Genomic DNA, 21875 nt, shown 5'->3' with positions numbered 1-21875 from the left:
TCCATCAGTGTTCATTCCTAGAGGCCCCAGACCCCCGGAGGCTTTCACGGAGGTGTCCGTGTAATTCTTAGGGAGAAAATATTTGTTTACATTTGAGCTGATGAATACTTTGAAATTTACACTAATATTTGAAATAACTGATACTATGATAATTTAATTGGTTGGTTAGGATTTTCATCTTTAAAATGAGTACAGAACTGTACCTAACATGCTTAATGTGAATTACGTTTACTAAATTGCAGTTTTCACCGATAATAAAACAAACTATGTCAAGTACAACCAACCTTGATTGTACAAGACGCTATAGATGGAAGTTAAAAAATGAACTGGTTGCAGCACTTAATTTTTGCTAACGTTAGTCGCGTTCTTCTTGGACCAGTGACTGGGTACACATTTGGCATAGGAGCTTTTTACGCCGTCCAAAAATTAGTTGAATGGATATAAATTTACAACTTGTTTTGTACATTAATAACATTTATGTTAATTTATACCTACACAAAACATTTGATTTTTTTGTTTCAGATCAACGTCTGAGAATAGCAGCTTCAGACATCACGTTGATCATGTATTATTGTACAGTTGTCACAATCGCACGTTCAGGATTTCAAGATTAAATCACACAAGTATTTACCCAAGAAGTAAGCTTTAGTAGAAGTTGCCGTGCCTCCGGGCTACCGAAAATTGCACCAAATCCACCAAATAATTCCTCTTTCCCAAGAGAAATCAAGAGAGTTGTGCACTCAGTTATTAGATCACTACCCTGGGACATTTGCGCGTTGCCCTTCACGCAACTAGTCAAATACCTGGGATGAACAACTCACTGGATCCAATCATACACTCTGTGTTAACTACAGATTTAGTGATTTAAATGATTGTTTGCAATACAGATTATCAACGGCGGACTGAGGAGCTACAATCGCAGACAAGAGAAAAGTATTTGTCCCCTTGCCTAGCATAACCAAGCAGAGCAAGAATCTTTGTTTATGATCGGGACATTCAATACCAACGTAGTCCACAAACCTATTTGTCCACTAAAAAATTGTGCTGTAATGCATACTGAAAACGACTGGTAAACCTTGAGGTGATAATTGCCTCAGTAAAATTTGCCTGGTTATGATTTGTCCAAGTAATTGTTAGACTTGGATGGGAACTTTCCTAGGAACTGGATGTAAACCAACTGCTTGACGTTTACTATCCTGGTAATCCATTGATGTAGAATGATAATATGATCGGTCCCGATGAAAATAGCCTTGCTTCTCGTGACATTACCTTACCCTGAATCTATCTCCCATATGTTTACGACATCACAAATGACTTTTTTGGTTCATGTCTTTATTATGCATTACTAAGCATGTAAAGAGAGAATTTCATTGGATGTAGGTTTTTAGAACAGATAAAAAGATTATTTATAAGGCGTACGATTGAATCATAACTATATTTTGTTTTTTTTCCTGTACAAACCGCAGAAAAGGAATTTTTCTGCACAAACCACAGAGAAGTAATTTAATAATTTATGCTTAGGCTACAACTGTTGAGGAATTACCGCCCTAAGTGTTTATAAATTGGGATGATAAGAGTTTATGGTGGCGTTTCTCCGATGCCTCTTCAAATTGAGGACGAAACGTCTGGCAACAGTGTTATTAGTGACGACGCGATACACTACCATGAACTCTCATGACACTACTTGTGCGAAATTCTACGCAAGATTATGTTGATAGCCTCTTAATGACTTGCATTTCATTTTAAGAAGGGTAAATTAGAAAGGTTTAAGATGTTTATGTACATCAAAATATTTAGATTCATGTCTACTAATTTCCTAGTGCGGCTGTATGGCTAAAAAGCCAATCAAATCTGAAGATGCCGAGGTGACTATTCTGGCCTATTATGATGTTATCTTGCTGATACAAGACCAGGACTTGGACCGTGTGATGTGCCTGACATAGGTGAATATTCCCGTTAGTACGTCGACCTTGCTGTCCTGGACCCGGACCAAGATCAACTGGAAATTTCCACAGTCCCGCCTAGCAACAGTCAAGGCCGCCTCCTTGCGAAAATGTCACGTTATTCAACAAACGGGCACAACTATTTGGCCAAACCAGTGACATTTAACATGTTCATAAACCCTGCGAAACGTTTTGTTTAGCCCAAGCTTAGCTCAAGCCTTAGTTGACAGCCTGATTAAATGTAGGCCTACATGCATTGTATCTACATCAAATATGTGGGAAATCATAATACATTGCATTTGCTTGCATTAGTCAACGAAGACCACTTACTAAAAGGAGTTTGCTTTGATTTGCTTTAGGTTCTTAGTTTATTTACATAGCCACTAATAACCGTTACGAAGAATAATGAATGTGTCAAAATGCAAGTGAGTTACCCCTTTCAATATTCAAAACATACATTTAACACCTACATTTGTAGGCCTAAACCTATTCAAAAGAAATGTCTGGAAACTAGACAGTTACTTTCAAAATAAAATGGTCTTTAATTTGTTCAAACACAGACAATCAACTCCTAAACTTGCGGAAGTCTCGTGTTGTAGTGGTATGAACGTTATGCGACAGTCAGCGAATGTGACGTGGAAGGTTGGACATCACGTTCCTCAGCACGAGGCACGGCTCTGGCACGAGACAACCATATCACTACGTCGAGGTTACTGCTCGTCAAACTTACGCAACTACTTTGTACACATTCTGACGACATGTTGCAAAAAATACCACGGATTGGTTATCAAATAAAATGCCCTACTGCGAACCGACTCACTGGGAGAACATTTGCACGTTTGAAAACATGAGAAACAACAATTAGTTGAATTCAAGACAAAATGACATTCAAATGTAAACTATTAGTGTTTGGTGTCGAATAAGCAGCGACATAATATTAGATTCACCGTGTTCATGTTATATTAGTCAAAACTAAAACTTTTAGGTTAAATGAAATGCTCCACGATCGCCTTACAAAGATACAGAATTTTGTGTAATAGGCAATTTTATGTGTTTAAAAAAGATAAGAAACGCAATTATGTATACAGGATGTCCCGTAAGTAAACAGCCAAACTCCGGGAAATGGTTCTATAGGTCAAAATAAAGAGAAAATAAAAAATAACATTTTTTTCCAAAATTGCTTCATTAACTAGAAATCCGCCATTTTGTATTCTTTGCATAAACCGATCTTTATAAAGCTTGGTATGTAGGTTAAGGTAGAAAAGACCAATGTTAGATTAAACTTAAATTACTCAAAAACGGCTAGTTTTATGAAAAAAATGTCAAGAACACTTTTATTTTGCATTTTTAATTCCCTATCCAAACGATGAAAAGTTTAAAAAGATCGAATAAGAAATAGTTGACATATTACGATTTTTAGTTGTAAAATGGGGTAGAATAAGGCTGAAGCTTGCCAGGTTTGCCCCATTTTACAACAAAAAATCGTAATATTTCTAGATTAATTATAGATTTTAAAAACTATATTTATATTCTTTTTAACATACTGTGTACCCCTTTACGCAAGATTTCTAAACCGACCTCTCTCCAAAATTTAGGTCAGCACTAAATTTAGGCATGTTTACGTCCCTACACAAGTTCAGAACGTGGACTATTGTGGTTCTAGCCTAGCCGACAAAGTGTTTTTACAGATATAGCTAATAAATCAGAAAAGAGGAAAGGGTGGTTCTGAGAAGGTCAAACCCTCGAAAACTTTCCGCTCACTTCCCTAAAAGAGGGGCTGCTGTTCGACGTCTTGAGTTTTGCTCCCCGTGTCTTTTGCTGCAGTACCAGTGTAGTGCCAGTTCCCGGAATTCCCCTGCCGTGACCGTTCCTATGTGTCTCCACCATTATTGTACTTGTAATTTATTATGAAATAAATTGATGATTCTAATTACAACTGATCATTGTGAAAATTTTACCATCTTGTTGGGATAATAAGACATACATTTAGAGTTCTCGTGTCGCATAGGCCTTATGTTGTGGTATTGTAAATTATTTGACTATTTCTTATATTGCCTAAGATTAGATAGTGACATAAACGCATTTTTCATCACTCTGTATTCGAAAATAGCCCATTTTCATACAGCTGAGATCTACCAAAATCTTCAATTTCCATACACAAAAAACAAATAGTGATCAGCTGACTTTTCCTGACATAAACATTAGCCTACTTTGCCTGACATCAACAAAGTTACAATCAGCTGAATTTTACACTAAAATTAATTGTACGGCCGTATTGTTTTTAGATTATAATAATGAATATATTACGAAATATCAGATATTTTTTTAAGTTTGATGAAGTTTTCGTTGTGATAAAAAGTATAGTTCAACACTCGTCGCGAAATTCCATTTCGGGGCTCGATAGTGTTTCCCATGGGCTACTTTTGTGATTTTGATGGACTTGACACGCAAAAGGTTATCTATTGTATCCTATAATATTTCACTATAAGAATGTTGTAGGAGAGGGTGATAGCATAGATGAAGTAATATAAAGACAAAGGTATTTGTCCTTTTGCCTTGCATAACCAAGCAGAGCAAGAATCTTTTTAATGATTGGGACATTCAATACCAACGCCAATACCTAAAGTAGTCCACACACCTATTTGTCCTCTTGAACATTGTGATGTAATGCATACTAAACAAGATTTATCTGAGGAGAGAAATGCCTTAGTAATGTAAACATGAAGTGATATAATATAAAGTAATATGAAGTAATATGGTGTTTATTTATTCTATGGTGATAGTGAGAATCATGTGTTCTCTGGTCCATCGGCCGGTGCCTCGAGGGGTGATTGCCGACAGAGGGTTGGGAATGAGGAATCACCCGGCCAGGTAGATGTAGCAAATATCACACATTCACTGAAGACTGATGTTTACCACATAGGTAAACCACATAGGTGACGCGTTCCCGAGGACAGTAATCACAAGCGGTTGGATTATACTGTAGATGTATCTTGCAAAGAATGCACTGGCTGTGATGTTTGCGGTAAGTAAATTACTAATGCATTCGAGTCTGCATAACTTTCTACAAACTTGCCAACACTACTTTCAACAATAGTAAAATCTACAGATTCAAAAGTAACTACAAACTTTCACCAACAAAACACATTCCAAGGCGGAGATGGAGAAGAGGAGAAGAGAGGAAAATGCAGGGTACTCACAAGCGTTTTACTTAGGGCTTTCCTTAACCTCTTCAGGGTAGAACGCATTAGTAAGCGGGAATCACTTTAACTTTTTTCTACAACGTAAAGGTCCAATCTTCAAACTTATTTCACCAAACATGCTAACTTTCTTAATTAACACGCCCTGTAACAAAAGTTTCACATGTGTTCACAATTTGATCATACTCAATGTATCGAAATTGGAAAAAATAAACAAGTTTCAAACATCAATAATAATTTCCAAAAAACACATAGGTAACAACTTTACTGAAAAAAGTAGAAAGCTTAGGGTCGAACAAACATAAAATTTAGTATACAGCTGATAAAATTTAGGATTGAATAAACTTGGGTGGTTCAACACTTTTATGTAGGTAGAGGTGTACTGGTTCCATTTCGATGATATTGGCGAATTAATGTGAAGTGTTTTATTACTACTAGAGGTCGTCCAATGGTCGAAAACTCGACCAAAAAATATGTAACGTACAGCATTGTCCATTTCCACCTAACACTATATAAAACATATGATTGTAATTTCTTCAATTTGTTTTGATTTTCGGATTATATTTCGTTGTTATTTCGTCATCAGCATGGCAACCGATAAAGCCCATGTTATTTCTTTAATTTCAAATTCATTTTTGTGCTTGTTTTGAGGATATTTTAATTTATAAATGGGTTCTGCACATCTACAGGAATATATATTTCCAACAGTATGAGTAGATTTTCCCTACGATGCACACGAGCTGAGAAAAAAGGTTTTAAAGAAACATGCTTGCCTATTAATATATAGATAATTCTTATATTTTTCAACACTTGTGATTTTTGTATCCTTGTTTGGTACAACGTGAAGTTATTTTTGTAAAAATTCCAAACACGCACATACTGTAGCATCAAACCTACATATTAAGCGGATTTCCATTGCTTTCTTGACTCATTTCGAAGAAGGTCAACGAAGGCAGGGTGTTATCACATACCTAATGCAAATAGCATTACGCAAAAAAGTATTTAGGTCTGCTGCTCCAGTTGAATAAAGTGAGGGTCACTTTAAAGATAATCATACTAAGTAGGCCAACATACAAATGAGTTGTTGGCAAATTTTAAAAACATAATTATAGAATAATACTGATTTTGGAGAGTTACTTACAAATTTAGCGGGAGCTCTAAATTTACAAAAATTAATTCTTGAAATCATACTAAATTATAACAAAGCTATTGTACTTTGCTGCTGACAAAACTTTTGATTACAACTGTGAGTTTTTACCCAACATTTTGTCACGGTGAACGTACAGTTTATTTTTAGCACCGTATAACAAAGACATATAGCCAACTGCACACACACAAATTTAAATGGAATTAAATACTAATTTAACTCATGTGTTGAAAGACAAACAGCGCCTTTACGTAGCCGAGGTACAGCGTCTGCTACCTAACGGCGAATGTATGAACTACCATCACCAAGTGTGAAACGCAGAACACATTTCACAGCATTTCACACATAGGCCTACCCTACACACAAGAAGGTGCTGCCGGCTGCGTTGTTTAAAAAGTAGTGAGTGGCGGCAATCTGTGTGGGTTCTGTTTTTCTCACATTCTAAGGATTCAGTGAATGGAAAGAAAAGGAACAATGAAACGAGGGGGAGCTTATTGCTGTTCGGATATGGACTTCTGTCTCTTTTGGAATGTGCAAAAACAGCTCCAAACCAACCTTGGCGCTTGAAAATATAAAGACCAAACCAAGAAGAACAACAGGTGGTGGGCCGAAAATATTTACAGGTTGCCCATCACTGGAATAGGGATTCAACAAGTTCTTCCACAATTGATTTATCCCTGAACATACGTTTAACAGTACTTCAAACTATACAAAAATTCGCATCCTAAATATTTAACTATCGTTAAAAATGTTGTGTACGCTCTAAATCAGGGCAGGCATATCAATTGCCAAAGCCACCTCACCAAATTTTGGTACAACGGCAAGTCAATATTTTAAGAGTAGGCCTACTTTTTCTTAAGTAAGCCTAAAATATCTAACTTTATACATTCAAGCTTAAAATAAGTGCGCGAAGACTTTCGCCAGACAAGACATTATTGAAACTATTGTTTACACAAAGAATAGTTTACATTTAAACAGCAAACAGGGGACTGGTTGTATTTGTTGGCTTTACACTTGCAATGACGTAAAAACGCTTTGTAGGGGTTGAAACTTCCCTTCATAAGTGTGTTCTTCGATTACTCTGGCGAACAAAAACATTTTCAACATTCAGCAGAACAGCATCTTGGCTATGTAAGAGGATATATCATAATCAACTTTATTTTTCGATAAGCTAAACGTTTAAAACTGATAAAGGACTTTGATGATAACATACAGATTTTTGCACATAAGATCGGTCCCGTGGACACGGACATACAATTCGAAAATTAATTTTACGAGTTAGCATAAGAATACGTACCACCGTCGATAAATCAAATCCAATATTCCTCTGCGTACTAGAAGATAAAGCAGATAATACACTCAAACAAACACAGTCCACTCGCGAACACTTCACCAACTTGACGATTCTACGTTATTTTATCCCGATAAATTGTACTCGGACCAATCAGCAACGCAAGTCACGAATCACACAGCTGGACTAGAAGGTCCGCGAACGACCGCTAGGAACTGAGAGTTGGAGGTGACAAACCAGACCTGGACCACCTTATGTAACATACCAAGGCCGATCACATTTGGCGTTGGATATGGAGGATATTGGGTTCTAAATCAGCGAGGCACCTTCATCTGGCTAGGGGGTTATATCGTAGAGCTTGTTCAATTGACGTTGCAAGTCCTATATTCAAATTTTTAGACAGTGGCCATGGGTGCAATCGTATTGCTTCTAATGTGTTAACGATGGTGCTATTAAAATTCGTCTTATTGTATTTCAGGATTACACGACTAGTTCCTTGAAAATATAAAATGAGGTAAAGAATGTTTACGGTGATCAGCTGTTTTACAAACTGAATTAAACAACCCAGCTCTGAGAAACTGTGATACAATGAAATATACAGGGCTAGAGGAAAACAATGTGTTAGGCCTATATTGCTTTGTTGTCCATAGATTATGCAACAATCGGAATACCAAAGACTATCTAATGTTAATTTCTGTCTATGTAGCGTAAATTTACATTATTAATTGCTGCTTTAATTAGTAACATAATACCTTCTATATTATCATATCTCTGAAACTATATCAGCATGCTATTCTAGTACTGTACTATTTAGATGCTGTCTTCTTGTTGACTGACGATTTCCGGCAGAATCCACCGGCCGGAACTGGGCCACCACTAAATGAATCCTCCTCCCTCAAAACCAATAAATACAACCCTTATTTTATATTCATTGTCAAAACTCGCCAGACTTCTTCACTTCGGTTTATCGTTTAAACTATATTAACTATATGCTATACTTCAAAAGATATTCCAGAACTTGGGATGGGGCCTCTTATTGATTATTATCCTCATCATTTGAGAAGAGGGCGCCACCAATATGCCTATTTTAACCCAAATATGAGTGAAGGATGGATAAGTGTAGAATGGTGTGTGTGTGTGTGATGCCTTGTGACTTTGATACTGACTTTAGACCACTGTTTCATTAGTCAGGGCCATTTATTTAACATCCCAATGACCAAAGACAACTGGGGTCCATTTATGAACCTTTAAAAAGTTAAACACTTTTCTCAGGACCGAACCGGTGACCTTTTGATTCCCAAGCAAGTCCTTTAAAACCACTGAGCTACCCAAGACCCAAAACCAGCAAACACATTGAGTATGTCATAATGTGTATCGTTGGTGTTTGTTCATTGTGACACCGTAGGAAAAATGTAGCATAAAATCGTCCAATTATAAGGGTTTCTTACTTTACAATAGGTACGTAATAACTTGTTTGCCAAATAATGCAGTAACAGCGTGTCCATAAATGCACCCCCTCCCATTCCTGTGTGCGACTGTCTACAAAGGGAGGTCCGCGTGCCAACGGCCAAGCAGGAGAGAATGAACTGATAACTAGTGAAAACTTACTATCGATAGTACTATCGATAGTATCGATAGTACTATCGATAGTATCGATAGTTTGAAAATATCGATAGTGGGTCGATAGTATTATACTATCGATGAGACTATCGATAGTTTTTTTACGTTAAATTAAGTAAAGAAATCATTATCTGGTACTCTTACATTTCATTGTTTGTCTGTTAATGCATACCTATAGTTAATATTATAGACTATTTTTTTTTAATTCATTGTAGAAAAGCTCGGTAGACAAGTAGGCTACCTTCTCAAACATTTAAAAGCGGGGGCATTTGCTAATTCTCTACCGAACTTATGTGTACATTTGCCTCGTGGGTTTTAGCATACATAGAGACACCGGTATACGGTATTTTCCTTTGATCTATGGTTTTAGATTGTCATAAAATATATCGATGGTTAGAAGCACACATGTAGTATGTCCATTTTTTTTGTAAAATGAGATACCGCTACCACTGAATTGGTGGAGTCTTCATCTTTACAACTGCACACTCGTTATATGTCCAATATAACCCAAAAATTTTAAATAAATAACAAAAGAAAATACAGAGTCTTGAGTATTGACTCATTATAAAGTGCACACCTGTGTTATGTCCTTAAGTTTTACAGAGTAATAGTAGCTTTATTACTGGGTATCTTGGTTTGTGTGCACACACATCTTATGTCCGGACGTAAAACTCTTGTGCAGAAGAATATGTTGTTGTGTTGCTCACAGGGTATTACACAACTGGACATGGAACTGTTGTGCAGTAAGATTTTATTCCTCTGTGGTCAAGCAGCTGATTGTAAGTACATACCAGATTTATTTTTATGCACACATGCCACATGTCCGGGACATAAAACTGTTGTGCAGAATACGCTTGTACTTTAATTCCAACAGTTCGTTAAACATCTGGACATGGAACTGTTGTGCAGTAAGATTTTATTCTTCTATGTTGGCTTTATCAGTTTTTAAAGAAAGGATTGTTTAAAAATGGATCCTAAAAGTCGAGGATTGAAAATGTTGGAGATTTTAAAGCAGAAAACAGATGGAAATGCTCATCACAAACTATTTACAAAGGTGGAAAATATTTCAGCTTTGCTATGCTCCCCTACAGGTAAGCCAGAAGTGCTAAAAAGAAACACAGAAATGTATGTCAAAAGTTCCTTTGTGCCTTATTTCAGATAAGCACTCAAATAATTTAACTGGCTTTGGAAAAAACATCTTCAAGTAGAGTATTTTTATGAGAAGATGGTAGGAAAGGCAGGCTCGTTCCAAATGCTTCAAAGCCTGAGGAAATAGAACATGTTAAAAACACATAGACAGTTTCCAAGGATGGAGTCGCACTATTGTAGGAAGGACTAAAAAAAACTCTGTCTCTCTCCAGAGTTAAATGTTTCTGAACTTTACAGATAGTATGTGACGAGTTTGCACAAAGGAAAACGTAAATCCTGTAAAAAATGGTGTGTTTCATTCAGTTTTCAAATCCTATGATCCTCCCCTGACAACATTTGTCCCTAAAAAAGATCAATGTTCCAAATGTAACCAGTATTGTGCTTCAGTATCGGGCTGCTGAAGATAAAACTAAATTTGGTGAGAACTACGAAACACATGCAAGGCGAAAAACAGAAGCAATGGACATGAAGAAGAAAGACATGAACTCTAAAGAAAAAGATCAAGTAACAGCTACTTTTGATTTACAAGCTGTGTTTATGGTACCATTTGCTGGGGACTGTAAAATTTACTATAAACGGAAACTTTCTGTTTACAATTTCACAATTTTAGATTCTAATTCAGATGGATTCTGTCATGTATGGGACAAGAGGAATGGAATGAATGGTTCAAGTTAAATCCGTACAGGCCTTATAATATACATGAAAAACCTACCTACTCATTTCAAACATGTTACAACCTATTCTGACACATGTGGAGGGCAAAACAGAAATCAGTTCATAGGCTCTGCAATGTTGTATATTGTAAATAAGACAAACATTGAAAGAAAATGTAGATATGAAGTACATGGAACCTGGCCACACGTACTTTGAAGCAGATTCCATGCACTCTACAATTGAGAGAGCACGTAAACACAAAAAGATTTACACGACTGAGGAATGGGGTGTACTTCTTGAGATGTCTAGGAAAAAACCCAAACCTTACAATGTTAAAATTCGAAAATATACTGTAATGACATTTATGATCTAACAAGCCTAGGCAAACTTGCCATCCAAAATAGGACAATCAATATCAAAAGAAAAACAGTTAATTGGTTGAAATTGAAATGGCTGAAGTTTGACAATTAATTGATTAAAATAAATTAAATTGATTGTAAATTAATCAGTAAATTAATTGATTACTGATTGATTGGTTATAAAATATAAATTCAAAATTATTTTTTAACTTTCATGCTAAAATAAATGTCATAATTATTCTGCAATGAATTGTGTAAAACTGGCAAACCAGCCCTTTAATCTCTGTTATAGATTTAATATTACGTTTTTTTTCTACTGTTTTAGTCACATGTTTTATTTTTACTAACAGGGTACTTGCTATTAATGATTAGTAATTGAAAGTGTCATATGGTAAAATAGAAGTCTTGTTTACGTTCAAAAAAGAACAGGAGTTATCCTAACTATTAATTTTAAACAATCTCTTTTTAGACACTTTGTGTTATGCACAGATGTTTTATGTCCGTGGTTCCAGGTTTTGCTTAGTGCACAAGAGTTACATGTCCGACTTCTTCCAAAATATAATTTAATTTCTCTCAAAGTAGACTAAATAACGGTAAACAACTACTTAAAACATAAAATATATTAAATAGGCATTCATATTTTACCCTAGTATATTAAGTACAATTAAGGATTTTAAAATAATGTTAGAAACAAAACTTCTTTTTGCGTTTCTCGAAAGTTTGGTAAAATGGACATATCATACGTGTGTTTCTAACCATCGATATATATATATATATATTATTTATGCTATGTGAGTAAAAAATATTTTTGTAGTGAATAATAAAAAGAAAATAGTAAGAGAATTTTTCTTTTTTTATTGTTGTAACCCTTAAAAAAACGTATTGTTATTTTATACAAATGTTGTAATATTTTGGAAAAAAAAACATAAAGGGGGCTCCAGGGCGTCACTCATAAATTGTTAAAATTAATAATCTGATACAGCTTTATCTTCGACTAGGTAGAAACCATTGTTTAAACTCATGCAGGCAGGATATATACAATATTATATGCATTAAAATTCCATTTGAGTGACTATCGATAGTACTATCGATAGTATCGATAGTTTTTAAAAAACTATCGAAAACTATCGATAGTGTGACTATCGATAGTAAGTTTTCACTACTGATAACGACGTTTACAAGGTTGGACGCATTCCCCACCAAGGTCAGCGACGCTGGGCACCGCAACAGAAGGTCGACGACCTCCCCCCACTTATCAATGGCGGATACCTCCCTCCCCCCACAAGGAACGGCAACTGTACAATCGATATAGGCCCGCCGTCAAAACAACGCCGCGAGCCGCGAGGTGGAGGAAGGGTACCGCTATACTTTACCAGACTAGTGCGGTTACCACTCTGTCGAAATTCCTGACAAATTCCTTGTGAATTGGCCTCGACGTCACGAGAACCAGTCGCACACTTGAAACCGTTCACAGGAAATACCAATGCTTCTAAAAGTTAAGATACATGTACCTTGTGTTTTTATTGCGCTTCAAATAAATCCCTATGAATATACCAATAAATCCCTATAAAACCATTGAGACCTGGAGTAACTGAAACCTAGAATTTTACTGTAGATACTTTGTGCTGATAGTTGTAAAACATGGGTAGGAAAGTTGCTTTGAATTTAAAAGATTTTAAAATAAATGTTTGATGAAGTTTTTGGGAAAAAATGTTCAATCACCTTTCACTTATATTTCAATATACTGTATAGGTTTATAAATATGTACATAAATTGTCCATAAAATGTTCTTTATTGGTAAAAGAGGAATTTCCTTAAACATTTTGTTGGAGAAGTTCCAGTTAGAGTTTTACTAAAACCAAACCCTAAAAATAAAAGGCCTAAAAAAAATAGTATATTAATATTCCAACACTAAGGTGTAAAGTGACTCTTTTAGATCCAAGCTATCTTTTCTCTACTTTAATAACATTATGCTCAACAAGGGTTTGCTGCTAAAGGAAAGGTAATAAAAAGGGTCTTTTCAGTAAAATATCAACAGCTTAGTATAAAATAAGTAATTTATTACGTTTGATCTTTGTTTCTCTTGTCTGTGGTTTGATCAAAGTAAATCTGTAAACAAGCAACAGTTTACTTATTCTCCATAAGAATAAGCGTGGTAATTTTAAATTTACTGTACAATGTTTTGAATTATTTTTTATATAAAATAACCATAAAAAACCCTTCAATATACTAAATTATTTGTTTTTTAAGCTCTTTAAAATGGCCTATTAGGAGAAATTGGAAAATTTTTGGTTTTGAAGGTCAAAAATGAGAAAAACCAATTTTTACCCTATAATTCATGGTCAAATCATGCTGGTTCGCAAACTCATTCAAGTTTATCCCGCCTTACACATTCAAGCCAAATTACTTCAAAATTACTAAAGTTATAGCGTTCACGGACACATACATTGACTCTATATACAAAGAATAGAATAATATCCCATATCCCATCGTGGACAGCGGAAGAAAGTGTGTAAATACAGTCAGGCGAATCCGTTTTGGCCATCAGATACAGGTACGACTGAAAATGGCTATTATCAGTGAACTGTGACCTGACAAGATCTGTGTGCGATAGTTATCTACCTCACCATGCCCCCGTTCCACCCACGGTTGGACCTGTCTGATGACTCTGGAAGTCCAACGTCATCGAGTATCCCTTTCCCAGCTTTCTTGCTACATCTGAAAAGTGCGGGAGCACTCTTCCGCTCTTCTCTCTCTCGTGTCCTTCCCGACGTAGCCTTGTATCTGGTAGATTGCCTTCATCTCCACTGCCAAGATTTTTACAGCGATTACTCCAGTAATCACCAAAAAGGCCAGTTTGGACACCGTACGGTATGCGGAAACGTGCCTTAGTGCCAACTAATTAGAGCCCCAACCGGTACGCTTCCTTGTTGAGAGGGTCTGCCCACACCTCAGAGCCGCTGAGAAGCACGGACTGGACTGCAGCCATCAAGTCTTCTAAGGCTGGACTGAGGACACCGATATTGACATAAGCTTACTAAGAGCAGCGACACTCCTAAAAGCCTTGTCTGAAGTTCTAGTCCGTCCAGCTTATTGTCCACTATGACACTGAGGTACTTGGCAGTTCGCGTGATTTGGACAACTACGTTCCCCACTCTTAGCGGAACGATGGTTTCAATCCCTTTTATTGTTAGGATGACAGTATGTGCCTTGCTCAGCCTTCCAGGCATTTACAACGCGCATGACTTGGTTCCGTTTCAGTTGGGCCAGCTCAACATTGCATTGCAGCATTGAGGGCTGCAATGTCATCGGCGTACCCAATTAAAATGGTCTCTTCTAGCATCTCAGATGGCTGTCATAGGTAGCGTATCTGGTCCAAGTATTGAACCTTGCGCGCCACCAGTAACATCCATATTCCGCAAACCATCTTTCGTTTTGTAATGAAGAATTTTGCAGCGCAGGTAATCCTCGATGAGACTCAATAGCTGGTACACGGAAGCTGTCCCTCAACACGTTCAACATATCGACCCATCTCGCTGAGTTGAAGGCAATCTTGACATCTAGCGTAACAAGAAGCACGACCCAGCGAGAGAAATAATTAAAGATCTCGGCCTGCTAGACCGCTCTGTGTACCATGGATAGATATCGCGTACATTTTTGACCATCCCTTTCTGAAGCCGTACTGACGGAGAGATCAACTCCGGAAGCTTCCAGGGGTCAGTCGGGAGCGGAGCAGTTGTACAAACAGTTTTCTGACCATGTCTATTATACAGAGAAGTCTGTAGACCGACGTCATATCCGGGTCGCCATTCCCCTAGCTGATTAGCAAAAGTCTAGCCTTTTCCAAGAGGATGGGAAAACCCCTTTGGTCAGGCAGTAGTTGTACATTCTCAGCAGTAACAGGGGGTCAATTGAGAATACCAGCCCTTCAAAATCACTTAAATCTTCTTATAATGCACGACGTGTATCACTACTTTTGATTTTTAACACTAAAACAATGATAAACGTAATAAAACACATCAGTCATCGGTGCGAGGTTAACCAAGCTGTTTACAAATACGCACGTCAGCTGTCTGCTACAATTATGATCGGCTCGAGAAAAAAAGCGCTTAGAGACAGACCTCGGGAGAAAGCTTAGAATCTGCCAAATAAAACGATACCTAACTCGATCCAGTTCAATCCCATTTTGTCAGTCATAGAGCCTTTGCCGTAAACAGTGTTTGTGAGTCGAAAAATCTACACAAAACACTACACAAAGTGTTTTCAAAATAAACTTATCACACACTTTTATAGAAATTTCTATATTTCGGCATTAGCCTTCTTCAGGAACAAACACAATAACAAATAGAAGTGTTTACCACTCTGAATCATATGGTTTTAGCATAAATCCAAAATACATATAATTTATGAAGAAGTAAAAAAGAAAATGTTTTGATAGAAAGAAAGAAAAAATGTTTATATATATATATGTATATATATACTATCTCAAATTTAGACCGGAAGGTGTTTTAGATTTAAGTATTAATTGATGAGCTTGCTCAAGCTGTCTTAATTTCAAGTCTGGTGCGTCTTTTGCCAATTTTCTTATTCCTTTTAATGAATAACATTGTTCAAAATTTTGAGAATGCTCTCTCGCATGAATAGCCACAGGTTTTAGTTTATCAGGATGGTTTACATCATATCTGTGGCCATTCATACGAACTCTTAGAGCATTGGTGGTTTTGCCAATGTAGTCTTTAGGACAATTTTTGCATGAAATTTGGTAAATTACATTAGTAGACTCACAGGTGATGTTACTATTTATGTTATAACATCTTTTTGTTTGCCTGCTTGTAAAAGTTTTTGATGGGATGATTAATTTGCAGGTGGCACATCGTGGTTTGTTGCATTGATTACAGCCCGAAGGTTTTGCTGAGGGTTGGGAAGTGGGAGGTAGTTTGGGTTTTGAAAGAATGTCTTTTAAGTTAGGAGCTTTTTTGTATATTAGTCTTGGGGGTTTGGAAAACAAATTATGGGTCAGAGGTGAATTTGAAAGAATATTATGTGCCACTCTTAAAACATTATTAACTTTGTAAAGGCCAGGAAAGTATTGGGTGATGAATTTTGGATCTTTTTTGAAATTATCTGTGTTAGGATTTTTTGAGCTTTTTATTTGACTGTCTATTAAATTTTTAGGATAACCTCTTCTGTTAAGTGAATTGCTGAGTTTTTCAATATAATTTTGGTAATCACGATTTTCAGAACAAAGGTATTTTGCTCGTATTGATAGGCTTTTTGGTATGGATTTTTTAATGTGTGCAGGATGACAGCTTGAGTAAGCTAAGTAATCCATTGTATTCGTATCCTTTACATGGATTTTGGATTTTAACATACCATCTCTAACAAAAACGTCAACATCCAAAAAAGTAACAATATCTTCTGAGAAATTCCAGGTAAATTTAAGGATTGAGAATTGATTTAGATTTTCAAGGAAAGTTTGCAGGTTTTCTAGTCCATGTTCTTAAATTAAATTAAATTAAATTAAAATTAAATCTAAAACCTGCAAACTTTCCTTGAAAATCTAAATCAATTCTCAATCCTTAAATTTACCTGGAATTTCTCAGAAGATATTGTTACTTTTTTGGATGTTGACGTTTTTGTTAGAGATGGTATGTTAAAATCCAAAATCCATGTAAAGGATACGAATACAATGGATTACTTAGCTTACTCAAGCTGTCATCCTGCACACATTAAAAAATCCATACCAAAAAGCCTATCAATACGAGCAAAATACCTTTGTTCTGAAAATCGTGATTACCAAAATTATATTGAAAAACTCAGCAATTCACTTAACAGAAGAGGTTATCCTAAAAATTTAATAGACAGTCAAATAAAAAGCTCAAAAAATCCTAACACAGATAATTTCAAAAAAGATCCAAAATTCATCACCCAATACTTTCCTGGCCTTTACAAAGTTAATAATGTTTTAAGAGTGGCACATAATATTCTTTCAAATTCACCTCTGACCCATAATTTGTTTTCCAAACCCCCAAGACTAATATACAAAAAAGCTCCTAACTTAAAAGACATTCTTTCAAAACCCAAACTACCTCCCACTTCCCAACCCTCAGCAAAACCTTCGGGCTGTAATCAATGCAACAAACCACGATGTGCCACCTGCAAATTAATCATCCCATCAAAAACTTTTACAAGCAGGCAAACAAAAAGATGTTATAACATAAATAGTAACATCACCTGTGAGTCTACTAATGTAATTTACCAAATTTCATGCAAAAATTGTCCTAAAGACTACATTGGCAAAACCACCAATGCTCTAAGAGTTCGTATGAATGGCCACAGATATGATGTAAACCATCCTGATAAACTAAAACCTGTGGCTATTCATGCGAGAGAGCATTCTCAAAATTTTGAACAATGTTATTCATTAAAAGGAATAAGAAAATTGGCAAAAGACGCACCAGACTTGAAATTAAGACAGCTTGAGCAAGCTCATCAATTAATACTTAAATCTAAAACACCTTCCGGTCTAAATTTGAGATAGTATATATATACATATATATATATAAACATTTTTTCTTTCTTTCTATCAAAACATTTTCTTTTTTACTTCTTCATAAATTATATGTATTTTGGATTTATGCTAAAACCATATGATTCAGAGTGGTAAACACTTCTATTTGTTATTGTGTTTGTTCCTGAAGAAGGCTAATGCCGAAATATAGAAATTTCTATAAAAGTGTGTGATAAGTTTATTTTGAAAATGATTAAGCCGTTTGGCAATATTATGAAGAAACTACACAAAGTGTGTTATGTGTCGATTAAAAATGCATTTACCCACACTGAGATTTTCAATGGCCTCTCAGTAGTGCCAGACTCACATAGGCTGAATGACGGACTACCGGCTAAAAACCATCTCCTACAACACTAGCCTGGAACTGTTTAGCACATTACTTCGGGCTAGGCCTTTTTAACTATTCTACTAGGGCATTTTTTCTTAATTCTTCTGAAGGGTAGGGCCAAACAATATCAACTTTCTTAGCTTTAAGGAGGTAAGTTATGGCCTCAGTGAACTGCATGGCATAATTCCAGGTCCCCTCCTCCTAGAGCATATCCCGAACGATGTCAGCGCCAATCTAAGAGATCAAGGAGGCTTTGAGGACATAAGTTAACTTACTACCTGCCGAAGGTGTGCTCGGCTGTGTCTGCAATGCTGGGACAATAGGCCTACAGACAGTCTGGGCCTTCCCCATTCTGTGCAAAGTCTAACTAACTTAAGTTAAAATACAATTTGATTGAGCGCAAACCTAAGTTAAACGTTTTTCAGTTAACTTACCTAGCCTATTTAATAATCTTTGAAAAATGTTAACCTCACAAAATCTTTTTGTACTGTAGGCCTACCTACCGTAAGTTAATGTTTTATGTGCTAAGTTAGGCGCTAAGTTTAAGTTAAGTTATCGGCTGCACTTTACTTTAGGTCCTACACTCATTCGAATGAAAATATCGATCAATATATATCAATAAATCGATTGTTTCATTCAATATATCATTTGGTTAGTTAGGTTAGCCTTACCTAACTAACCAAACGATATATTGAATGAAACAATCAAATAAGCAATATTTTCATTCGAATGAGTGTAGGACCTAAAGAAAAGTGCAGCCAAGTTATCTTGTGATATTGAAGCCTAGGCCTAATATGATTTTCCAAGCAAAGTTAAGTTATAAAAAACAACAAGTTAAGTTAACTTAGGCCTAAACTTATGTAGGTGCTTAACTTAAGTTAAGTATTTTTAAGTTTATCAGATAGCCTAGGTACATTTTAATAAAACCCTGTGAATGTGCAATAAATAGGCCAACATTAACACGATGACTGGCTGAAAACAACGTACAGGCGCTCCCCAGTGGCGGGCGAAGCCCCAGCACGCAACCGAATCAGCGAACGTAATTAGCATTCAAATATTTCAGTCTGACGAATCACAAAAGAGCAGTGGTGACTGTGCTGCGTTACCCCGAGAGTGGATGTAGTTCACTGAAACACCCATAGGTAGCAGGACTGCACGGATCCGTATCCAGGGTCTTTGAAATGTGGGTTGAAGAGAAAAATCCCTGAAACCGGGACAAAAGCATTGCCAGACAGGATTTTACGGGAAATTTTAGTACCAACCTACACCAAAGTAAAGCTCGCATTCTAAGCTGGCAGGCTGGCAACGATTATAACGTCTCCGTCTGAGGCTAAGCTCACACTGTCTCAATGTATTTCTGTTGGTCTGGTGCCGACTTTTGTCGGCGCGCGCCACATTGAAGTGCTAGAGATACCGACTATAGTCGGCGTTAGCAGTGAACATGTTAAGACCTTTACTACTTTAGACACTTGGAGGGTTAGGCTATGTTATTTATATTTTATAAGTTACCTAGCCTGGGCGTATTAAGCGATTTATAAAATAGTCCAACTCAATCACGGTAGTACTTGTCTAGAGGATATTTTATGTTCCCATTCCGGGTACAGTTTCTTAACTGGGCTATGCTAATATCGATTGAAACTATCCATTCGATTAGTAAACTTTCATGCGATTTTTTCACCATCAGCAAGTTAGGTTGGTTAGGTTAGGTTATGATAGTTAAATTTTATAATAGATATATTTTAAAATCGATTATTAGTCAATATTTCCAGTTCGATAGTTTCAATCGATATTAGCATAGCCCAGTTAAGAAACTGTACTCTCCATTCCAGTTATATAATGGCAACAAAATAATCAATGACAAGCATGTAACCTAGTCCTGGTTTCATGACTGAAAAGGTCCTTGACCAACTTTTGACCTAGTAAGAGGAAGCTGAGTTAAAACTATTATGAATGAGACATGTCATGTCTTAAGGAGTAAATATTCACATCAATTCAATTGTTACTTACAGTTTGTCCTGGTCGCTCGGTCATTGTATTCTTTCCTTAGTTAATTGTCCGTTTAAATTACACAATTGACACAGTTTAAACATTCACATTGATCACCAATTTCGCCATTTTTACCACTGCCTTAGATATTGTGTTTTGGTTTTGACTGCTGGAGCTCAGCTCAATGAACATTGTCAATAATCGGAAAGCCATCTTGATCAGGTTTGTTTCCAAACTCTATTCGCCATACTATATATAATGTGTTCATAGTACACAGCCTTAAAATATTAACTTAGAATGAGTTTTGTAAAATTTAGCTTCATTTATGTATCTATTTCACCTTCTTTTTCAGTCAAGCGTTCTTAGTCTATTTGCCTTTGATATAGGTACCTTTTTGTATAATGTTGTAACCATGGAAACAAATAAATTAAAAATAACTTATGTTAACAGGCTGTTTCCCATTTTATTTATACTTCGGTCCCCATACATAGAAGACAAACTGTTTCTTAGCCATATCAATAATTATAAAATAAATCGTTGAGATGGGGACGCCAGCTGGCAGCTAGGTGCTTATTTTGCCTAAATATGGGTTAAGGATGAGTGTAGAATGGTATGAGGATGTTTTGTGTAGCTTTTCTACTGGCTAAGATCAGCTGTTTCATTAGCCAGGATCATTTTTATTCAAAACCCAATGATCAGGAACATCTGAGTCCAGCTTCGAACCATCAAAAAGCTACTAATGACATTCTAATGATCGAACCAGCGACCTTTTGTTAGGCAAACACTAATAACTTGAATACCAAGCCAGCTAATTATTTGTAAAGTTATATAGATCACTATTTTAGTAAAAACCCAACATAATCAAGGAAAGCTAAATATATGTCCAGTTTCAAGCTAAGCTATAATGAAGCTATTCATTTTTCTCAAGATCGAAGATGCGAGCTTGATCACTAGGTGATTATGAGCACTTAAACAGCCCATGATTATCCCACTCTCTCAACTCCCTATGGATTAACATTCAGCCTTTAAATAAAAAAGATAACAATAAGAAAACCCAATTTTTACCCCATAAAACCTCCTTCCTATGGTCCGATCATGCTGTTTCGCGATCTCATTCAAGTTTTTTCCCGCCTTACACCTTTAAACCAAATTCCATCAAAATCGGACAGAAATTAGTCAAGTTATTGCGTTCACGGACATACGTATTATAACTAAAAAAATCATATTATACATATAACAAATTTGAACGAATGGTGTTTTTGGCCGCTGGTGACATCAAAATGAAAAAAAAGAATTGGTCCCGGGCCTAGGTCTTACCGTGCCACCTATGGCAATAACCAATTCCCTATCACTCACAGGTCATTGTGACCCATGTGATATTTTATTTGATTCTTGTAATGCTGCAAAATAATTTGTTGTAAATAAAGAATTTCTCTCTCTCTCTCTCTCTCTCTCTCTCTCTCTAAGATTGGAAAGAAAGAAAAAAAAATCCGATGACCCTAGTACAGAGGGTACTAGGTGAGGGGAGAGGTGTTGGTTAGGCACAGAATGTGCCTGGAAGGACATGGATTGAAGCTGACAGCAGGAAGAGGAATCCGAAGATATTTCAGGAAAGCGGCCTGGTGAA

The 21875-nt window shown here is 36.3% G+C and overlaps 1 protein-coding gene across 2 annotated transcripts in view; it reads right to left on the bottom strand.

The window, feature by feature from the left end:
• Positions 1-20397, bottom strand: part of LOC129002125 (putative 3-phosphoinositide-dependent protein kinase 2) — a 139717-nt gene extending 119320 nt beyond the window's left edge. Inside the window, exons 1-2 of one of the 2 annotated variants that reach the window (XM_054429713.1) lie at positions 20270-20397; positions 5144-5288 (exon numbers count right to left, since the gene is read on the bottom strand). In XM_054429713.1, the coding sequence (XP_054285688.1) occupies positions 5144-5191 (48 nt within the window). In that variant the 5' untranslated portion in view covers positions 5192-5288; positions 20270-20397. The remainder of the gene's footprint in view (positions 1-5143; positions 5289-20269) is intronic. The other variant, XM_054429715.1, reaches the window with a different exon arrangement.
• Positions 20398-21875: the final 1478 nt, after the last annotated feature.

This window comes from Macrosteles quadrilineatus, unplaced genomic scaffold (assembly GCF_028750875.1).
Source record: "Macrosteles quadrilineatus isolate MER2022 unplaced genomic scaffold, UCM_ALF_1.0 Scaffold_9__3_contigs__length_116548681, whole genome shotgun sequence".
NCBI classification, from domain to species: domain Eukaryota; kingdom Metazoa; phylum Arthropoda; class Insecta; order Hemiptera; family Cicadellidae; genus Macrosteles; species Macrosteles quadrilineatus.
This window is presented reverse-complemented; position numbering and strand designations above follow the sequence as displayed.